Here is a 19,289-nt window from a genome sequence, read left to right as displayed (position 1 = left end):
ATCTATATATGTATATTTGCATGGTAAGTATTGTATAATATACGTAGAAATGAAATATCCAGTTTTAGGTTAAGATTAATCACTGAGTCCTATTGGACTACTTTAAACAGTTCCCGTGCGGTTATTATAAACATTTCGAAAAAATTTTATTAGAAAAATCGCTTCAGAATAATGTATCCTTTAACCGTATAATGCTCTGATCCGGACGATACGGGATCCTGTATACCCTACTTGAAGTTTATGTATTATTCGTGGTGCTTGGGGTCGACATTACTTCTTCCATAAACTACAAGCAGGGTAGACTTGATTTCACGCTTCGAATCCCGAGTGATTACAGAAAAATATTGGCATTATTATTATTTAGAAATAAAACTTAATGGAATTCAAATTTTTTATTTTTAAAACATTTTTGTAATAGGTATTTTTTTTATTTTTTAATAAAAATTGAAACAGTAAGTAAACGTTTAAATTTATAAAAAATAATCATTAAAAAAAAACTTGTTTTAACTACTTTCGTCTGAAGATGAATCTGATGATGATGCTTCGCCCCAAGAATTTTCCTCTTCTCCCGAAGACACTGAATCTCTGTCATCAACCTGAAAAAAAAAAAAAAAATAAATAAATAAATAAAAGAGCTACAATAACAGTCGTCAGAGTATGAGATATAACTTAAAAAGAAAAGTTAAAAAGTTTTTATTGTTTTTATAAAAATAAAATTTTAAACTTACATGATATTCAAATTTGGATTCCAAATGTTTCCTTAATTTCAGCATGGCAGTTCTGAAACTTTGTTTTTCGTCTTTCTTCATTCGATTCCAATACGGCGGCTTCGAAAATGGTTCGTCTTTTTTCGAAACTTTCTTTTTTTCGTGTTTTCCATTATCTAATCCACTTTCCGGATTCAGCTTCGATTTCTTAACATTCTCTTTATTTAATTTCGTGTCATTTTCATCCTCCGTTTTAACTTTTTTATTATACAAAGCAATTTCTTCATTTTTTATATTTCGTTTCCGTTTTGGCAGTGTATTCCTTATTTCTTCTTGTCTTTTTTCTTCTGGTAATGATTCTAAATATGACGCAAAATCCAATTTGTACTGTTCGCGAAGCTAAAAACCAGTTTTTATTAGAAGTTTTTATTTTTTTTTTTTAATAATTTCACTTACGTGCACTATTCTATCATTATAATCTTTTTTTTCCTCATCTGAACAACTTTTCCACTTATCGGCTATGTACACCATACGATCTTTGGGATTGATGTTTTTTATTTCATCACTTTGTAACATCATTCTGGAATAAAGACTGTATGCGGAATTGGGTGGTTTTAATGGTTTTCCAGCAATACGTTCTCTCAACATTTTTTCCTCTTTGGTTAGAACTGACTTTTTTGGTAATGGAACGAAATTTGGATTTTGCATTTTATACATTTTTAATTCATCCTAAATTTTGCAAACAGAACAGAAAAAATTAAGTCCACTTGAATTATCGACAAAAATTAATTAACAGTGAGTTTAAGGATGTTTTTGCCTAGGATAAATACATATATGCGAATATGTACTGGATTATCTTACGGACTTAAAGTCTATGGCGATGGTTTGTGTTGAAGGGAAAGTTTTTGACTTTATTTTTCGTAATAAAAAGAAATACTTACGTAATATTTATTTTCTTGGTCCAGGGACCAGTTAATATAAATCACCTTTTTTTTATCTGTCATATCTTTCCATTTCTCCTTACACAGATCCTTAAATTCTTTATTACTGTCTTTATCTTTTGTTTTCTTATCCAAATTTTCCAACTCGGATTCGTAAAATAGCATAAATGGTGTATTTGGTTTCTTCGGTACCGATGACGTATTTCTTGTTGGATTTTCCGTTTCTGGATGTAAACGACTAAAAGAAAAAAATATTCAAAAAGGAAAATTTAAATTAATAATAACACATTTCCATCTCTTTGATATAAAAACATACTTGAATTCAAGCATTTCAGCGTCATAAACCTTCCGTTTTTCAGCGGCTTCTTTAATATATTTTTCTTTCTTGGATGGCGGTAAAGCTTTGTACATTTGTGTGGCTATTTTAGAGATTTCTGTGACTTCCAAATCAGGGTTTTCAGCTCGAATTTTATTTCTTTTGTCCATCGCAAAGAGCATAAATGACGACAAAGGCCTTTTCGGCATATCTGGATGTCTTGACTACATATATTTAAAACTTATGAAAACCCGTTTTTTGTAAATAAAAATATAAAAATTAATTGAATCTTACATTTTTTGCACGTACTCCTGGTTTGTGAATCAAATCTTTAGCGGATTGAATCAGTTCGCTTAATAAACGAAATCTTCGAACATTGCTTTGTAATAATAACCATTGTGATTTACATTCATCACCAGTGTATTTTTTAAAAGAAATCTTAAAAATATATTCATAAGAATTAATGATCAAACTATGAATTAACTCATATTAGTAAACTATAATATACTACTAAAGGACTATAATACTAATATCTCAACTATTGTTGGAGATATGACAAAACGTTATCTGCCATATTCAAAAAAGCAAGTGGGCATAAAATGTTAGATACAGCGAATAGACTTGAAATTTCAAATAGAATGTGTCCAATTTTATAACGTATTAAACTATAAAAAAAATCTAATTGCAACGATATATCACATTATTTCTAATATGCTCAGGATCATCATCAGTAGTTCTGCAGTCCTATAGGGGGGCCTCAAGTTTCTCTAGCCTTGCCCTCTATCCTTTCTGGTCTCTTGCAAGGATCCTACAGTTAACCATACTAATCTTTCCCGGATACCCCATCTTTCCATCTGTAAATTGGTCTCCCTCAGCCTTTATTGCCTGTTGGAACGGCCTCAAAGGTTCGCCTTGTTGGTACACCGATGTCATAACTTGCTACATGTCCTGCCCATCTTAGCCTGCCAATCTTTGTAGTATCTAACATATTTGATGCTCAATTGGCTTTTGGAATATGGCAGATGATAGAATATTAAATGTGGAGCAACTTTCCTTCTATAACATTTTGTCAGATCTCCAATAATAATCAAGATATCTGCTGTGACAGCTAAAATCAAACACGCTGTATACTAGCACTAATGTATACTAATATATTATAATGGTAATGCGTAGTGCTTCACAGATGGAGAAGTATGTGTTGTTGTGGTCGATCTGAGATTTCATCTGTTCTTTCTGTTGGTTCCCTTTGGAAAGGGGCAGACTGTCTGCCGGCAGGAAACTACGACAACGCACTGAAGATGCCAGGTGACATCTTGGCAAAACTTCTTCTGCCCCTTTCCAAAGGGAACCAACAGGAAGAACGGATGACATCTATATATACTATACATTTAAATAATTAAATAAACTTACATCATCCCAATTTAACTTTTCTACTCTTGTGTTATAAAGTAAACAATCATTTTCTGGGATAGCTATAAGCATCCTTTGAAGTAATTCATTAAGATCTTTCTCTGGAAATGTAATATCCTCGGAAATAACACTCATTCGTTTTTTGTTTTTGTTCACATCTTGCACTTTCTTTTCGTTTTTAACATTCCTGTCAAATTTTTTATCAGAGTCTTGACTTGCCTCATTGGAATCACTGGCAAACTCTTCATCTTCTTCTACGACATCTACTTTTTGTACTGTTTTAAAGTTTTTAGCCTGTTTTTTAGTCCTTTTGCAGCGTTTTTTCCTATCAACTTCCACTTTGGAGATACGTGTTGTTATTTTCAACTTTTCAGGTGAATCTTGTTTCTCAAACTTGAGTTTCTTACCATTCTTTGGTTTCTTTTCCGCAACCGTGGTGGATTCGGGTTCTTCGTATCGCTTGGAGGTCGAATTTTGATCCTTTTTGGTACGCTTGCTGTGACCCATTATAAACGAATTGTCGATTCGTTATTCGTTTCGATTTGGGGAGAAGCACGTGGTTTAGGACTATTTCGTTTTAACCAATTACAAACCGTTATTGGGGTCACGCGGTGTTTTGTTGTTTTAGGTTAAAAAAACTACTTTAAATTAACCGCGTTTATCTCAATACGTATTTGGAAAGATTGAAGTTTTTACGTAGATTTTTTATAAACAATTGTCAAAATCTTAGGTTGGTATTGAAAACTATTTAACTAGGGAAGTTTCCTTTTCTTAGGACTATGCGTATTTAATTATCTTATTTATTCAACCTCTGACCGCTAGGTGGGCCAAAATTACGTTGCTGTATATGAATTGCTTGGCTCATGATATGATTCATTTCTAGATATACAGTTTCAGCAGCACTTACGTTATGGCTTAAATTCTAAGCCCTAATCAATAATAATAATAATAATAATAATAATAGCATCTTTAAATCAACTGGTGTTTTTGATATTACAACGTTGGTATTAATATTTTCCTTTCGCAACTGATGCTCATAAACAATGACAAAATGGTTGACTAATTTCTTTAGTACATTTCGCGATGCACAAATATTGTAAATATGGTTTAATTCCTGCATTAATTCTCTTTTTAATTATAAATTTTGTCATCTACTTTCCTTTCGGCGATAAAAAATCAACAAGTAAACAACATCTTTATGAGAATCCAACCGAAATTGTTACAGTCAGCGTTTTTTACGAAGCTTTATGTTCAGATTCGAAGAACTTTATCGTTAATCAACTAAAACATGTGTATGAAGATCTTAGAAAAAATATAAATTTGGATTTAGTACCATATGGGAAAGCACAGGTATGATTTAAATATATTTTGTAATGAAAGTTTTAACATATCATTTCATATCACCAAAGACGATTGAAGAAGATGGACAAATTAGCTTTATTTGTCAACATGGAAAAACCGAATGTATAGGTAATAAAATTCACGCTTGTGTCTTGCATTTGATCTTAGATCAAGGAGACCAACTAAAATATGTGGCTTGTATGATTTCCGATAATGTTGTTCCCTTTATGGCACTAGAAAAAGTAAGTTTATTAGTAAGTTATTATTATTTTAAAAGATTAACAACCTTTATTTTTTTCTTAGTGTGGGAAAGAAGTAGGAATTGATTATAACCCAATGATTGAATGTGCTAATGGTAATTTAGGATCCCAATTGTTAAAAACGTATGGTGAAAGAACTCATGCCGTTAAACCAAAAATTGATTTTATCCCAACCGTTCAATTCAATGGTTCTTTAGATGTTCCATTAGCGCAAGTTCTTAAGCATTTTCGTAAAGAACTTTGTGCATTATATAAAAATCCTCCTAAAGGCTGTTTGTGAGATACTATTTATTAAGTTCTAAAAAACGTAATTTTAATTGAAAATAAAATTAAAGTAAGTTTCGAAATTTTTATGATTGTTTCTTTAGTTTATGCATCTTGATTATGTTCAGTTTTTATAGTCTTTTATTTTATTGTGTTTATATTAAAGCAAAATTTTGGCCTGTCTCTTCCACTTTCTGTCCAATCTCATCCTTGGCCATCCTCTCGTTCTCTCTCCTTGTATCCTTCTACCAATTAGTTGCTTAGGCATTCTCTTCGTCTTATTCTCTTTATTTAAGAGTGGCTTGTTTGCTTCATCAGACTCTTGGAACGCTTATGTCTAACATTCATGCCACTTTTTTGATGGTCGTCCGACAGGTCTCCTTGAACTTGGGCCATGCACAACACTTGTTGTCCATCTTATCCACTTGATTTGTCCAACATCTGCGCCTCACTCTCACAAATCGCACCACATCAGGCACCCTCAACTCTCTTCTTCCCATATTGCTATCTTTAGCGTTCTCATTTTGATGACTCTAAGGATGCTCTTGGCTTTTAATGTATCCGCACTAATTTCCGATGCATAAGTGAGTACCTTAATGTAGTTGTAATTACTGCGAGTAATAACTCTTTCAAACTTAAATAAATAACTTTTTCAATAACTTGTCGGACTATGAGTGTTGCGTCGATAGTAGATTTGTTTTGCATGAAACCGTACCGTTCTTCCCTAATCCAAACCTAAGCTTTTTTTCGCCGAGCCTTTCACTTAAGCTTTGCCACAATGTTGACCAGATCATTTACGCTAGTTCTTCTTCATAGGTCTTCATTTCGTATGTAGTCCCTCAGAGTTAGACCCAGGATCGACCTAGGATCGAAATCTATCTTTGTGTTACTTGGACCCTCCTGGCAGTGGCTACCGTTAATATTAAAGTTTCGGAGCCTTATGTCATAGCCGGAAACACGTATTGATTGAAAGCCTTTCTTGGCCTTTTCTCTTGAAGATGTCTCTAAGTTTCCCGTAGGCTTTGCATACGAGTGTGATCCTTCTGTTTAGTTCGCTTGTTTGATTATCTCTCGATACACGAACCTCATAGCCAAGATATACATAGCTGTCACCCTCTCAATCTCATTATCCCCAATGTTGATGTTAGAGCTGGGAACAAGACTTATCATAAATTTTAATTTCTCCTCGTTGATATTTAGCCCGACTTTTGCACACACCCTCTTTAAGTCGTTCAGCGTTAGTTTAATCTCTCAAAATAAGAACTATATCGGCCGCGTAGCGCAAATTACTTAAGCATTTGCAATTAATGTTTATGCCTTTTTGGGTCAAATCCAGTTGTTTAAATGCACTCTGAGGACTGTGATGAACAATTTGGGTTCAACAGCGTATCGCCTTGTTTTACTCACAATCAGTGCTACTCTCTTCAGTACTTTTATGCAATTTTACCGTCATTGTAGCATTCTTGTAGATGTTATAAATAGGTTTGGTATATCGATAATCGACTCTGAATTCTTGAAGTGCTTGCAAAACTGCCATCAACTCAATTTAAATTAAATTTTATAAATACCTCTAAATACCCATCTTGGGTAAATACCCCCGGGTATATATCCAGGAAATTTTCCCTTGAAAATAAATACCCGGGTATTTAACAACACTGGTTTTTATTAATGCCAGAGCTGAAAAATATGTTTCACATAAATAAGTAGAAAAAAAAGTAATAAGTGATGAGAGAGGTTAGAGTAATGATCTAACAATAAGATGTAGCGACGATAACTTAGACGGAGCTGCAATCGATAATAGACACAGATATAAGGTGAGAGATATGAAAGGGGAGGTCAGAAGTAAGAGAGAGAGAGAAATTAAAGGAGAGTTGGATGAGATTATGGATGATATACGGGATGGTTTAGATTTTAATCGATAAACTTTACTAGAAGATAGTACTTGCGAAAATAACAAACATAAGTTTTTTATATAAATTTATAATAATAATTGCATATATTATAATTGCTACTATATTTGATTTTGTGTATAAATATTAATATCTATTCGTTTCTTTCGATGTTATCATAATTTTGGTTTTCAAAATAATTTTGTAATACATCCAGTAAAACGAGGCAAAATTTGAAAAATATAAGAAATGCGGTTAAGAATAATAAATAAACATCGATTAAATAGTATTCGAACCAAGTCATTTCAACTCCTTTTGATTTAATATGCGCCGCTCCACGATGTCTGATAACGTATTCGATCCAATAAGTCGATTGATTTAAAGGCGGAATCGGCCGATCTTGAAATAAATTAGACAGTTTTTCGGCGTTTTCTCGAAACATTTCGTCCCGAACTAAATGGTTTAAATTTTTTATTAAAATCGTTTGATTTAAATCGTTAATATTTTTTAAAATTCCCGCTCCGTTTTGAACGATTCTTTCCACGTTTCGTTGTTGATCGGGAAATATTGGAATCCCTAAAATTGGTTTGCCACAATAAATCGTTTCTTGAATACTTAAGAGACCACCATGAGTGATGAATGCTTTTATATTTGGGTGGCAAAGAACGTCCAGTTGATCAACCCATTCGAATAAATGTATATTTTTGGTATTCACCCATTTTGGTACTGAGATATTTGAAATCCCACTCCAAATTATTTGGTAAGGAAGTTTGGAAAATGTGTCCACAAATATTTCAATTTCTTTTTGCTGTAAACTTTTTGAGTTTATAACTGATCCTAAACTAAAATAAATTCCAACTGATCCCATTAAGACAACTTCAATTTCCTAAAAAATTAATTATTTTTAATAATAAAGTAGCAGACATAGGCGATAAAATCATTATACGCGGTTTATGGAAAATCCCTGCATTTTTAAACGAGTTATGCAAAAATTGAAATCTACTTTACGGATGCACTGTATATGTTTTTATTTCTGTACAGCTTGGCAAATTAATTAATAAATTTGTACGTATTGTTATACCATGCCGCTCACCGTTTGCTACGTCACATCTAACCTTCACCGGCCAAGATAAATTTGCCAAGGTGTAATTCAAAATTATTAATTTAAAAAAATTACTTGAGAAACTGGTTTTGGTTTCCTAATATGAGCACCTCCGACTTCTATAATTCCAGGCACTACTGGTCTCGGTTCAGTAAAACTGAAATGAGTGTTTGATAACAAAATAGAGGTGTTGTAAATTAAATTTTCCATTGGGGGAAAAGTTTTGCCAAAAAATTCGCGTGATCTCATCTCAGTAACGACTGTAGATATACAAAAATATCTATTAACAATTTTTTTAATTAATTTTTAAATTTTTTTCTCACCCTATTTTTGTTGCTATTGTTAATCCGACCGCATAGATTTTTTCGAATATATTCATTTTTAAGCTGTTAAACCCCAAATAATTTGAAACATGGGACGGATTATCGGGATTTCCCATTCTTGTCCCCGACCATGGTAAAAGATCTGTACTCGAAGCTCCAATTATTGGTACGTTAAAATGATGGGCAAATCCTAGTAAACAATCCGTGCCGTAAATTTCACTAATAACCACATCAAATTTTAAAGGATTTTTTTTTAAAGCTATTATCTTGGGATTTTTCATTAAATATTCGCATATTTCACTTCCACATGTTTTATAAATGTGCCAAGCCATACCAAAAACACTCCTAAACAGTTTGTAAGAAATTGATATGTTTGAGATATCATAAGGGATACTCCCGGAAATATTTATATCATTATATCTTTAAAAAAAAACATATATTAATTAAAAAAATTAATCGGATTAAAATCGAACCTTGCTGTAGGATTCTTTTGTGGGAAATGACTCACCACATAAACTTCGTGTCCCCTTTCAACTAACCCTTTCAAAATTGCTTCAAAAAATATAAAATGGCTCTTGATGGGTAACGGAAAGAGACCAAGAATTTTATAAGAATTTGTGGTGGATACAAGTAACGAAATGAAAAAGACAAATGTTATGTTGTGATTCATTTTGCTAAACTAAAAAAGCAATTTGTAAGTTTTCTTTAAACAATGAAGCTATAAAATCAATTTTATATCTTATTTTAAAAAAGTATGTCTGAATAAATAAGCTCATAAAAGAAGTGATAAAAGGCGATTTTTTCTCGATATTTATGCATCTGAGAGTAAAAGTGTTAAAGAGCAATATTGTTAAGAATAAAGTTTGCTACAACTTTTTCTAAAATGCTGTTGTTGGAAAAAAATGGTTGTCCTAACTTGCTCTCGCTATTATCAAAGCATTAGCTCCGCAGTGTTTTAGTTCTAGAAATATTAATTTATAAGCAACGCGTTTTTTTCTCTTTTTCTAGGAAGAAGTATTTTCAAAACATTAACATTTTTAATAAAAATAACAATCATCACTTTACTATAGGTTATCTTTTAGGTTATCAAGATCATAGAACTTTCAAAGCGTAAAAAAATATATTTATTGCTTACACAACATCTACTTAAAACCAAATACAAACAATTTTTATGATGTAGTCGACTTTAATTCACCTTTACACGATCGAAGAAAAAGATATTGTTTCTTTTTCTCAGTACTGTATCCATCCTCCATGCTCCATTTGTCATCCGCGGTGTAAGCAAATATTTGGCCATCATGATTAAAAGCACAACGAGTAATCGACTGTTTCGGCAACGCTTTCCAATTCGTCTTCAATGCGGTTCTTGTGTCTTTATTCCAAAAATTAAATGCTCCATCAAAACCAACCGTAGCTAACGTTCCGTGGACCGGATGAAACGCCAGATTATTTACAGGCTGAGAGCTATGACATTTGAACACAAAGTTATCGCTTGGATTTGATGAATTCAGATGTTGAATCGCTACTCGTCCTTCTGCATAACCCAATGCATAACCAGCTGGTTCTTGTTTCTCATCCCTAATAAAATTTGAATAAATTTAAATATTTTGTATAAGTGAAAATACTATTACCTAAAAAGAGCAATACATTTGTGTTCACATCGTTGACTTTCGTAAGTTTTAAACTGCTGAGGTTTGCCTTCAAGTCGATAAACAATAATTTTTCGACCGGCAGTTGCAACAACAGCAAATGGGTAATCAACGTCTGCACAATAGCAATATTCTGGAAGTCTGATACTCATCATGGGAGATGGACTGCGGATATCCCAAAACTTTAAAGTTTTATCCCACGACCCAGTCATTAAGCATGAATAATTCGAACCTTTAAACCAATGACATGTTTCAATTGATGCTTTATGAGCTCCAATATGCACGGTTTGATTACTCCCTAAATCCCATACTTTGACTTCTCTGTCACAACCAGCCATAAAAACCTGAATTAAAAAATTATCTTCATTAAGTACCATTAAATACAGTGCGCGTCATTTGTAACCACCCATTTAATTTGAAAACGGAAAGATCGTCATGAGCCAAAGATGTTTTACATAATTTGTTTACGATATCACTTAAAACTAATTCCTTTAATTAAAATTTCGATATCATCATCAGGTGGTGCTTTATACTGGTATACAAATATATATATTTGAGGTTATGTTAATAATTATTGCACGATTCAAAATTTTGATTAATTTTGATCGTTTTAAATGAGTTATATTAGAATCTAAATTTCTTATCTTTGTTGGCATCGTTAGCCGCCCCAACTATTGTTTCTGATATACGAAATAATCTCCGCCGACTTCGAAGACGTCGGGCACCCCAAGTAGTATTCGTATAGTAGTACTATTTCTTCGCATGATTTTTCCATAAACCGTTTATTATGATTTTATCGCTTATATCCATTACTTTACGGACGCACTGTATATATTTATAGTCATTAAAGAATAATAAAAAAAATGATAATCGGGTTGTTTTGGCTCATGACAACATCTCCAACCGTATTTAAATTACATCGGGGGAGTTACTTTTATTGTTTTTTTCTTTCCATTCTTAGTCTTTTAAATACTCAGTTTTCGTACTTTAAAAGATGTATTTTATAAATTTATTTTTTTCAACTTGACCGGTTTCGATTTCTTAATCAAATCATCTTCAGGAGTAACGTCTAAAATGGATTTAAGCCTGTTAAATTATCTAAAACAAACGACTTCATCTCTTCAGTTGTTACAGTATGAATTTCTTAATTCTAATATCTTTCCTTTTATTATTATGGATGACAAAAACCTTCTAATGAAGATGATTTGATTAAGAACTCGAAACCGGTCGAGTTGAAAAAAAATAAATTTAAAAAATCTATCTTTTAAAGTACGAAAACTGAGTTTTATTTAGGAGTTACTTTTGTCACGCACTGTATATCGCAATATATCTTACCTTTGATCCATCATCACTCCAAGAAACATCTACAACTGGTAGTTTATAAGTCTGTTTTGATTTTAGAACTGTCTTTCCGCCTTGTTCAACATCCCAACATCTAACACTGTGATCCCAACTTCCGGCCACTAAAAAATTTTGCAGAAGTGTTGACGGAGAAAATTCCAAACAACTAACGGAATCTTTGGGGCCCGAAGTTAATTCGAAATATTTTGTTGGACTTAACATCACTGCGTCATAGAGGCCCAACGTATTCGACTAGCACGACACAACTTTTTTCTATATTTTGTTATGAAACAAGAAGTTGACGTAAACTAACGACACCGGGTATTCAATAATAAAAAGAGCACCCACTACATGATAAAATCCGAACAACGTATTATCCCCCCCTTTGCAAGGGCTAACAGGGCGCGAAAGTTAGAATGACCAACAATATATCACTTTAATTGAGAAAAAATACTATTAATGAACCAATTAATAAAATAGAAATAATTTTAAAATTAGCTATGTTCCGTAATACGCTTTATAGTATCCTTAAATGGAGAGCAATTTTAATTATTCTAACCGCGTGAGCATGCGCACAGTGAGCCTTAGGCGATAGTCAACCTTATCTAACATAACCTACCAATTCATCAATTTTTCATATTTTCGAACTTTTCTTGATATTTATGCATAAGTATGAGAACAATATAATTAAAACTAAAATTTACTACAACTTTTATACCAAACGTTTTTTTCTAAAACGCTCCGAATCCTATGCTCAACCAACAACAACATGTAAACCTACGATTAGATCTAATTTTCACCTTCCCGAATTTTTTTCGATATTTATGGATCTGAGAGCAAAAGTGTAAAAGAGTAAAATTGTTAAGAATAAAGTTTGCTACAACTTTTATACTAAAACTGTTTTCCAAAACATTCTGAATCCCGTGCTCTACCAACAGCAAAATATAAATATGCTTTTTTAAATTCTTATAGTATTATTAAATTAAACTAAAATTATTTGCTTAATTAATAATTATTAGTGGATAACAAACTTAACGGTCAGTTTAATAATAAGTAGGTCAGTAACATAAAGGTACAATTTAACTTTACTATAAATGAGTTATACGTTCCAGTTTCCAGTATCAGTTTAATTGGTAACAGTTGTTACAAAAAATACATCAAATATTTGTTGTTCTAACCCATACCGAATAATAAGTAAGGTAAAGAAGAAATTGATAACGTTTACAAAACTAGTATTTTGTAGCTGTTATTTTTTAAATTTAGTAACGGTTCCAAGGAACAACATACAAATACCTGTTCCAAAGTAACAGGTACAAGTATCGGTTAACACCTCTACTGGATAGAAACTTCTGCCAAGATAGTAGACAGTTCTGGTGGAAAAGTCAAATAGATGATCCCATTTTTCTCTGCTCTGTACGTCTAACTGATAAGTGGATTAGCAGAGGGAAATTTGCATATCTGGGGTATGCACTTTGCGTTTGATGTGGTGCTAAAGTTAGAGGTCTGGAAAGCACTGGAAAAGACAGGGCAAAGAAATTGTATACATTATACAGTGCTAGCGTAAAGTAACCCCCCCCCCCCCCCCCTTCAACTTCTGAACGGATTGAGATATCAATATGAACAAAAACACGTCAGTTTCTATACTTTATCAGCACAAATATTTTCTTACGGAAAATTTGTCACTTTTAGTTTTTCCGGAAAGTGGATCAACTTTGTTTTTTTAAATGGAACACCCAGTATATTATGGTACCTTCCGAAAGAATAAAACAATACGAATCCAACGATACCCCACAATCAAATTGGTCTGATTTTATCCAGTGGCGTATCCAAAGAGCATCGTAATTTCTTATATGTATAAAATTACAATTAAAAATTGATTGTTAAACTAATTACTAATTGAAAAATTATTGTCGTAACACTTTTATAAATTGCAGAATGCATTTTTTTCTATATCTTTGTTAAGTTTTAATAAGACTTGAAAGTGTTAAACACAATAAATATAATGTAATCTTTTAAATTAATCAGAGGACGTAGAAACAATGTACTTGGTAAATGATACAAGTATGTATGTAGTATTTTGATTGATAAGTTTTATAGCTAACTAAAAGTACTAGTATACTCTGCATACAAATTATTTACAAAGAAAATATAACGTCATGGAAAAAGATGTTAAACAGGGGGACAGTTTATCCCCATTGCTATTTGTACATTTTATGGATGAAGTTGTGAAGATAGCAAGAGAAGAACAGAAACGTCGGTGTTTATGGAAAAATTCCTGAAAAGAGTCTAAAGATTTAAATTTTTGTAAAAGTTTTTTTTTGGGATAGATTTTAAATTTTTTCCGCAATTTTTAAACGAGTTATTACGTCATCAATATTATTTTCAAATGGCAATCTCCCATTTTTATTGCGGAATATGAGAGAGTAACAAGTTCGAAGTTTTCTCTTTGTTTCTAAAGAAGGTTGCAACATCGCATCCGAAACGCCAAAAATGTTTTCAAAAGCCGCACTTAATGCACTTAATAAATAACTTCGGGCTTAACCCGAAAGTTTCTAGTTGTAGGTCTAATGTTAGTTTTAATTTAATTAACACCGGCCGTGAAAGCCAATACTTACGCTTATAATGATTTTATCGCCTATAAGGAATGTTACGTAAGGTTAGTTCTGTTTACAAACATTAATTATAGCGTGAAGTTTTCTTTTGAAATGCCAATTAAACCGTGAAGGAATGTTACTTAAGGTTAGTTCTGTTTACAAACATTAATTATAGCGTGAAGTTTTCTTTAGTAATTAGTAATGCCAATTATAGCGTGAAGTTTTCTTTTGAAATGCCAATTACACCGTGAAGGAATGTTAAGTAAGGTTAGTTTTGTTTACAAACATTAATTATAGCGTGAAGTTTTCTTTTGAAATGCCAATTAAACCGTGAAGGAATGTTATGTAAGGTTAGTTCTGTTTACAAACATTAATTATAGCGTGAAGTTTTCTTTAGTAATTAGTAATGCCAATCATAGCGTGAAGTTTTCTTTTGATATGCCAATTAAACCGTGAAGGAATGTTACGTAAGGTTAGTTTTGTTTACAAATATTAATTATAGCGTGAAGTTTTCTTTAGTAATTAGTAATGCCAATCATAGCGTGAAGTTTTCTTTTGAACTGTCAATTAAACCGTGAAGGAATGTTACCTTAGGTTAGTTCTGTTTACAAACATTAATTAATGTTTGTACATACGTTCACAGGCGGTGCTGAAGATATTCCAGACATGTTTCAGACACATTTATAGCGAAATGTTTCAAATGAAATGTTTCTGCTACAAATTTTAATGATATTTCATAAATATTTCTACTGAAATGTATTTGATACATATCTTTAGATACGTTTCGTAAAAATCGTATCTGTCACGTATATGAAACGTAGTTCTAAGATGTTTCATTTAATTCACTGTACGTTAAAATTGAAATGTTTCACAGAGGTTTCTTGTTTACTGGGTATATTCGCTACTTTACGGACAGACTGTATGTGGAAATTCTACGTCAACATATCGAGTCTTCTTTTCAATTATTCTATTTGGTGGTATCCATTACTAAGGTCGAGACTGCTAAAGTATTTAGCTCTGCCCAATCTATCTAAGTTCGCATTCATAGGAAATCTATTACGTTTAACTAGTTTGCATCTGTGATTAAACGTCGAACGCGTTCGATGCGCTTAGGAAATTCCACCTTAACAAGAGAAACAATTTGTTAATATATCGCGGATCCATTGTACGGTTACCCAAAACCTCATTCAAGATGAAACAAATTTTATACTAGTTTGCGTCACACGCTTATAGGAAAACATGAAGCTGCGTGTACACGCAGCGTTTAATGCTGGAAATTTAGTTCTTAACAATATTCGTTTCTTTCAGAATATTTTCATATTTTTCTCGATATTAATGCATCTAAGAGGAAAAGTATAAAGGTCCAATATTGTTAAGAATAATGTTTCCTATAACTTTTATACTAACTTTTTTTTTAAACGTTCCAAATCTCTAATAAATATAATTATAAACTTACCGTATCGTAGTGGTCGTACTTCAACAAGATGGTAAACAAAACAATTAACTTAACCTAAAAACAATTCGAACTTTTATAACAAATTTTAAAAGTTAGTTTTTTAGTTAACAGTTTAATTTCAAATATTACTTTAATGTATTAATGTACAAATAATTATATATATATTTATATTTAGTAATAAATGTTTGATATATATATTTTTGTTTTTATCAAAATGATAAAAATCTTTATTAATTGGTTTGAAACTTGACTGAACTTGATCTGATTTGTAAACAAGGGATAATGTTTAATCGTAAGTAAACCAAAAATTTATTTTTATTAGTTAATTTTTTGCATAAATTTCTTATTTTTGTTTGTAGTAATGCGTAACTTACTTCCCAATGAAACTCCCCCTACTAAAGTAATGTATGTTACCCCAGCTTTATATGCTAAAAGGCGCATTATTTGCCGAAAAGATGACCTGGTTCTTTACGCACCCGAAACAACAAGAGTCCGTTTCCGAAGTAAGTTTGTGTTTGAAGTAATTTTATTTAAACAAGGAGTGACAAGAGCTCAAGCATTCAGGTAGTAACACTAACACTATACATATAAAGTTTTTTATTAAATTAAAATGATCTGTAATTAATAGCGTATTTCGATCAGACAATCAAGCTGACGCTGAAGAACGCTTCAACTCCCTAAAAGACAAACTTCTAACATTTCTAGAAATCGTTAAAGATATGAAAACCAACAGTGACATTCAGAAAATTTCTGATGTTATCTTATACTATCCATCGTGGAATATCGCCCATATTGCGGCTTATTTCGCGCTTTATGATGCTTTTAATAACGATATTATTAAGCGTTACTTAAACAGTACAGATACCGTCACAGGAATGTCACCTTTACAAGTTGCATTAACAGCCACAAATAATCTAAAACTTGCGCGCTTGAGAACCATAAACATTTTGATAAAATTAAAATGTTCGTTAGATCATGTTGACCATAATGCTAACAGTATTTATCACCTTGCTGCGAAAGAAAATGAAGTTATTGCGACTCTTCCGCATGTTTTTCGCCCGCGTTCTTTGAATAACAAGAATAAATTGGGTTATACCCCTTTACACTTGGCTTGTATGGCTGATAATCTAAATGGGAAAACTATTTTTCAAAACAAATTGGAATGTGTTGTTGGGTTATTAAGTAGAGGGGCCGAAACTAACATTAAAGATCGCGATGGGAATACACCTTTACATTTAGCTGTTCACTCGGGAAATACCTCAATCATCCAATGTTTAATTATTTTCGGTGCTGATGTAAATGCCGTGAATCGCAAAGAGGAATCTCCGAGACATTTAGCCGCTAAAAGTAACAATTCCACGGGTTTGTATTGTTTGCATGCTGTTGGAGCGAGAAGGTGTACCCCAAACGTTTCTAATTGCGCAAATGGTTGTAAATACAATAACAATTATAACGGGGACGCACCACCAAGAATTTTTAGCTCAGATCGTGATTTATTGAACGAAACGTTAACTGCAGTTACTTCATTAAATCGCAAAAATAATCTCCCACAAAAAGGAAGATTACTGTGTTTAGATGGAGGTGGAATTCGCGGATTAATTTTGATTCAAATACTTTTGCAGTTAGAAGCTGCTATCGGCTGTCCAATTAACAACTGTTTTGATTGGATCACCGGAACTAGCACAGGCGGGATTTTAGCATTGGGTTTAGCCGCTGGTAAAACATTGAAAGAGTGTCAATGTTTGTATTTCCGGTTAAAACAACAAATGTTTAGCGGAAGCCGCCCATATCCAAGCGAGCCCCTTGAAACCATATTGAAAGAATGTTTGGGTTCAAACTCTGTTATGACTGATATTAAAGAGCCAAAGCTTTTAATTCCCGGCGTTTTAGCCGATCGAAAACCCGCCGAGTTACATTTATTTCGAAATTATGAGAGTCCCAGAGAAATTTTGGGTGATAAACATAACTCACCTTATGAATTACCTAAACCACCGGACGAAACTTTGCTCTGGCACGTTGCCAGAGCCACTGGAGCAGCCCCTACTTATTTTAGGTGAACATTTTTTTGAATGATTTTTAATCACGAGCAATACTTATAATACGACGTCTTGGAAGTCTTCCGAGATTATTTCTTCCATAAATTTCCAGCAGGCTACTCTCAATCTCGAGGGATACATTAACAACTTGTAAAAACTACGAATTCATCAAATTTTCATATCTTCTGATTTTTATTACACTAAAAAAAACACTCAGGCAATCGGTCCCATCCTCGGCCGGTCCACCGCGCCGTTCTAAGCTAGTTTCGCACGTGTACTCACCAATAAAATCAACACGGAAAGAGAAATAAACATTTTCCGTGATTCACGGAAAATTGCTATTTTTCTATAACTTTAAACAGTTCCCGTGCGGTTATTATAAACATTTCGGAAAAATTTTATTAGAAAGATCGCTTCAGAATAATGTGTCCTACAACTGTATTATGCTGTGATGCGGAAGCTATGGAACATCTGCATATCAAGAAAAATACGAAAATATGATGAATTTCAAGTTTTAGAAGTTGTTAATGTATCACTCGGAAAAATAACACTAATTATTTATAGCACCCTACGCCCGCTCCAGATATTGTTCGTGATATAAGAAGTAATCTCGGCCGACTACGAAGACGTCGGCCGACCAAAGTATTTTAAAATTATTTTTATAGAAATCTAATTGATGTTTTGCAGCGCTTTCAATAAATTCCTAGATGGTGGTTTAATAGCGAATAATCCAACATTAGACGCCTTGACAGAAATTCACGAATACAATTTGGCTTTGAGAGCAAAACTTCGTTGCAGTGAAGAATGCCCTGCAGAAATCGTTGTTAGTTTAGGGACGGGTATTCTCCCGGTTACAGAGTCAAATATTTATCAAAAGCTACATGAAGATAGTTGGAAAGGACCAAAACAAGTTTTGGTGTTACAGCCGTTAGCATATTTACTCCTTGACCAGGTAATAACAATAAATAAATATACAATTAAAAAAAAAATAAAAATATTAGGCAACTGCAACAGATGGCAGAGTAGTGGATAGAGCAAGAGCTTGGTGTTCTTCATCAGGAATCCCTTATTTTAGGTTCAGCCCACGCTTGTCTGAAGATTTCGCCCTCGATGAAAAATCCGATGAAAGATTATGCAAAATGTTATGGGAAACCAAAGCTTACATACATGAAAATATGGCTTCAATAAGAGAAGTTGCACAGTTACTTACACAGAAATAATGTTTGTTTAAAAAGGTGATTTGTAAAAAATGTTCTTAAAATTCTAATTAATTTTTATATATGTATATATAATTTTAATATTTATGCAATTATAAATATTTAAAATACATATAATTCTATTTTTAAACTTGATAACATTGTTCAATATTTATTTATTATTATGGTTGGCGCGCGTGTCGGGCGAGGTAATGGTTTGCGCGAGGTTGGGTTGGGTTCGCGGTTGGGTTGGGTTCGCGGTTGGGTTGGGTTCGCGGTTGGGTTGGGTTCGCGGTTGGGTTGGGTTCGCGGTTGGGTTGGGTTCGCGGTTGGGTTGGGTTCGCGGTTGGGTTGGGTTCGCGGTTGGGTTGGGTTCGCGGTTGGGTTGGGTTCGCGGTTGGGTTGGGTTCGCGGTTGGGTTGGGTTCGCGGTTGGGTTGGGTTCGCGGTTGGGTTGGGTTCGCG

General features: G+C 33.0%; 5 protein-coding genes across 7 annotated transcripts; 2 read left to right on the top strand and 3 right to left on the bottom strand.

Moving 5' to 3' along the window:
* Nucleotides 1-377: 377 nt before the first annotated feature.
* LOC111414173 (nucleolar transcription factor 1-like) lies at nucleotides 378-4,160 on the bottom strand. Of its 2 annotated transcripts, XM_023045404.2 has the most exons (8): nucleotides 3,782-4,080; nucleotides 3,375-3,712; nucleotides 2,259-2,402; nucleotides 1,965-2,188; nucleotides 1,649-1,886; nucleotides 1,164-1,436; nucleotides 729-1,106; nucleotides 378-596 (listed from the first exon to the last, which is right to left on the bottom strand). In XM_023045404.2, exons 1-8 carry the CDS (start codon nucleotides 3,879-3,881, stop codon nucleotides 504-506), a joined length of 1,788 nt encoding a protein of 595 aa, XP_022901172.1. In that variant the 5' UTR covers nucleotides 3,882-4,080; the 3' UTR covers nucleotides 378-503. The 2 variants fall into 2 exon arrangements, with proteins under 2 accessions (XP_022901172.1, XP_022901171.1); XM_023045403.2 differs by having other exon boundaries at nucleotides 3,375-4,160.
* Nucleotides 4,161-4,376: 216 nt separating this feature from the next.
* Nucleotides 4,377-5,326, top strand: LOC111414174 (GILT-like protein 1). The gene is made up of 3 exons (XM_023045405.2): nucleotides 4,377-4,724; nucleotides 4,784-4,957; nucleotides 5,019-5,326. Exons 1-3 carry the CDS (start codon nucleotides 4,458-4,460, stop codon nucleotides 5,253-5,255), a joined length of 678 nt encoding a protein of 225 aa, XP_022901173.1. The 5' UTR covers nucleotides 4,377-4,457; the 3' UTR covers nucleotides 5,256-5,326.
* A 1,748-nt stretch (nucleotides 5,327-7,074) lies between these two features.
* On the bottom strand, nucleotides 7,075-9,236 carry LOC111414256 (UDP-glucosyltransferase 2-like). Its single transcript, XM_071198534.1, has 4 exons — nucleotides 9,027-9,236; nucleotides 8,554-8,973; nucleotides 8,306-8,510; nucleotides 7,075-8,014 (listed from the first exon to the last, which is right to left on the bottom strand). The coding sequence occupies exons 1-4, from the start codon at nucleotides 9,221-9,223 to the stop codon at nucleotides 7,283-7,285; spliced, it is 1,554 nt and encodes a 517-aa protein (XP_071054635.1). The 5' UTR covers nucleotides 9,224-9,236; the 3' UTR covers nucleotides 7,075-7,282.
* A 391-nt stretch (nucleotides 9,237-9,627) lies between these two features.
* Nucleotides 9,628-13,120, bottom strand: LOC111414275 (protein Rae1-like). Its single transcript, XM_023045578.2, has 3 exons — nucleotides 11,538-13,120; nucleotides 10,185-10,546; nucleotides 9,628-10,131 (listed from the first exon to the last, which is right to left on the bottom strand). Exons 1-3 carry the CDS (start codon nucleotides 11,763-11,765, stop codon nucleotides 9,723-9,725), a joined length of 999 nt encoding a protein of 332 aa, XP_022901346.1. The 5' UTR covers nucleotides 11,766-13,120; the 3' UTR covers nucleotides 9,628-9,722.
* Nucleotides 13,121-15,850: 2,730 nt separating this feature from the next.
* On the top strand, nucleotides 15,851-18,856 carry LOC111414191 (85/88 kDa calcium-independent phospholipase A2-like). 2 transcript variants are annotated; one of them, XM_023045441.2, is made up of 5 exons: nucleotides 15,851-15,885; nucleotides 15,953-16,157; nucleotides 16,222-17,646; nucleotides 18,317-18,581; nucleotides 18,631-18,856. In XM_023045441.2, the coding sequence occupies exons 1-5, from the start codon at nucleotides 15,876-15,878 to the stop codon at nucleotides 18,847-18,849; spliced, it is 2,124 nt and encodes a 707-aa protein (XP_022901209.1). In that variant the 5' UTR covers nucleotides 15,851-15,875; the 3' UTR covers nucleotides 18,850-18,856. The 2 variants fall into 2 exon arrangements, with proteins under 2 accessions (XP_022901209.1, XP_071054775.1); XM_071198674.1 differs by having other exon boundaries at nucleotides 18,705-18,806.
* The last annotated feature ends 433 nt before the right edge of the window (nucleotides 18,857-19,289 follow it).

The sequence above is a fragment of the Onthophagus taurus genome, chromosome 8 (assembly GCF_036711975.1).
Source record: "Onthophagus taurus isolate NC chromosome 8, IU_Otau_3.0, whole genome shotgun sequence".
NCBI lineage: Eukaryota > Metazoa > Arthropoda > Insecta > Coleoptera > Scarabaeidae > Onthophagus > Onthophagus taurus.
The sequence above is the reverse complement of the archived record's forward strand: the minus strand, read 5'-3'. Positions and strand labels throughout refer to the sequence as shown.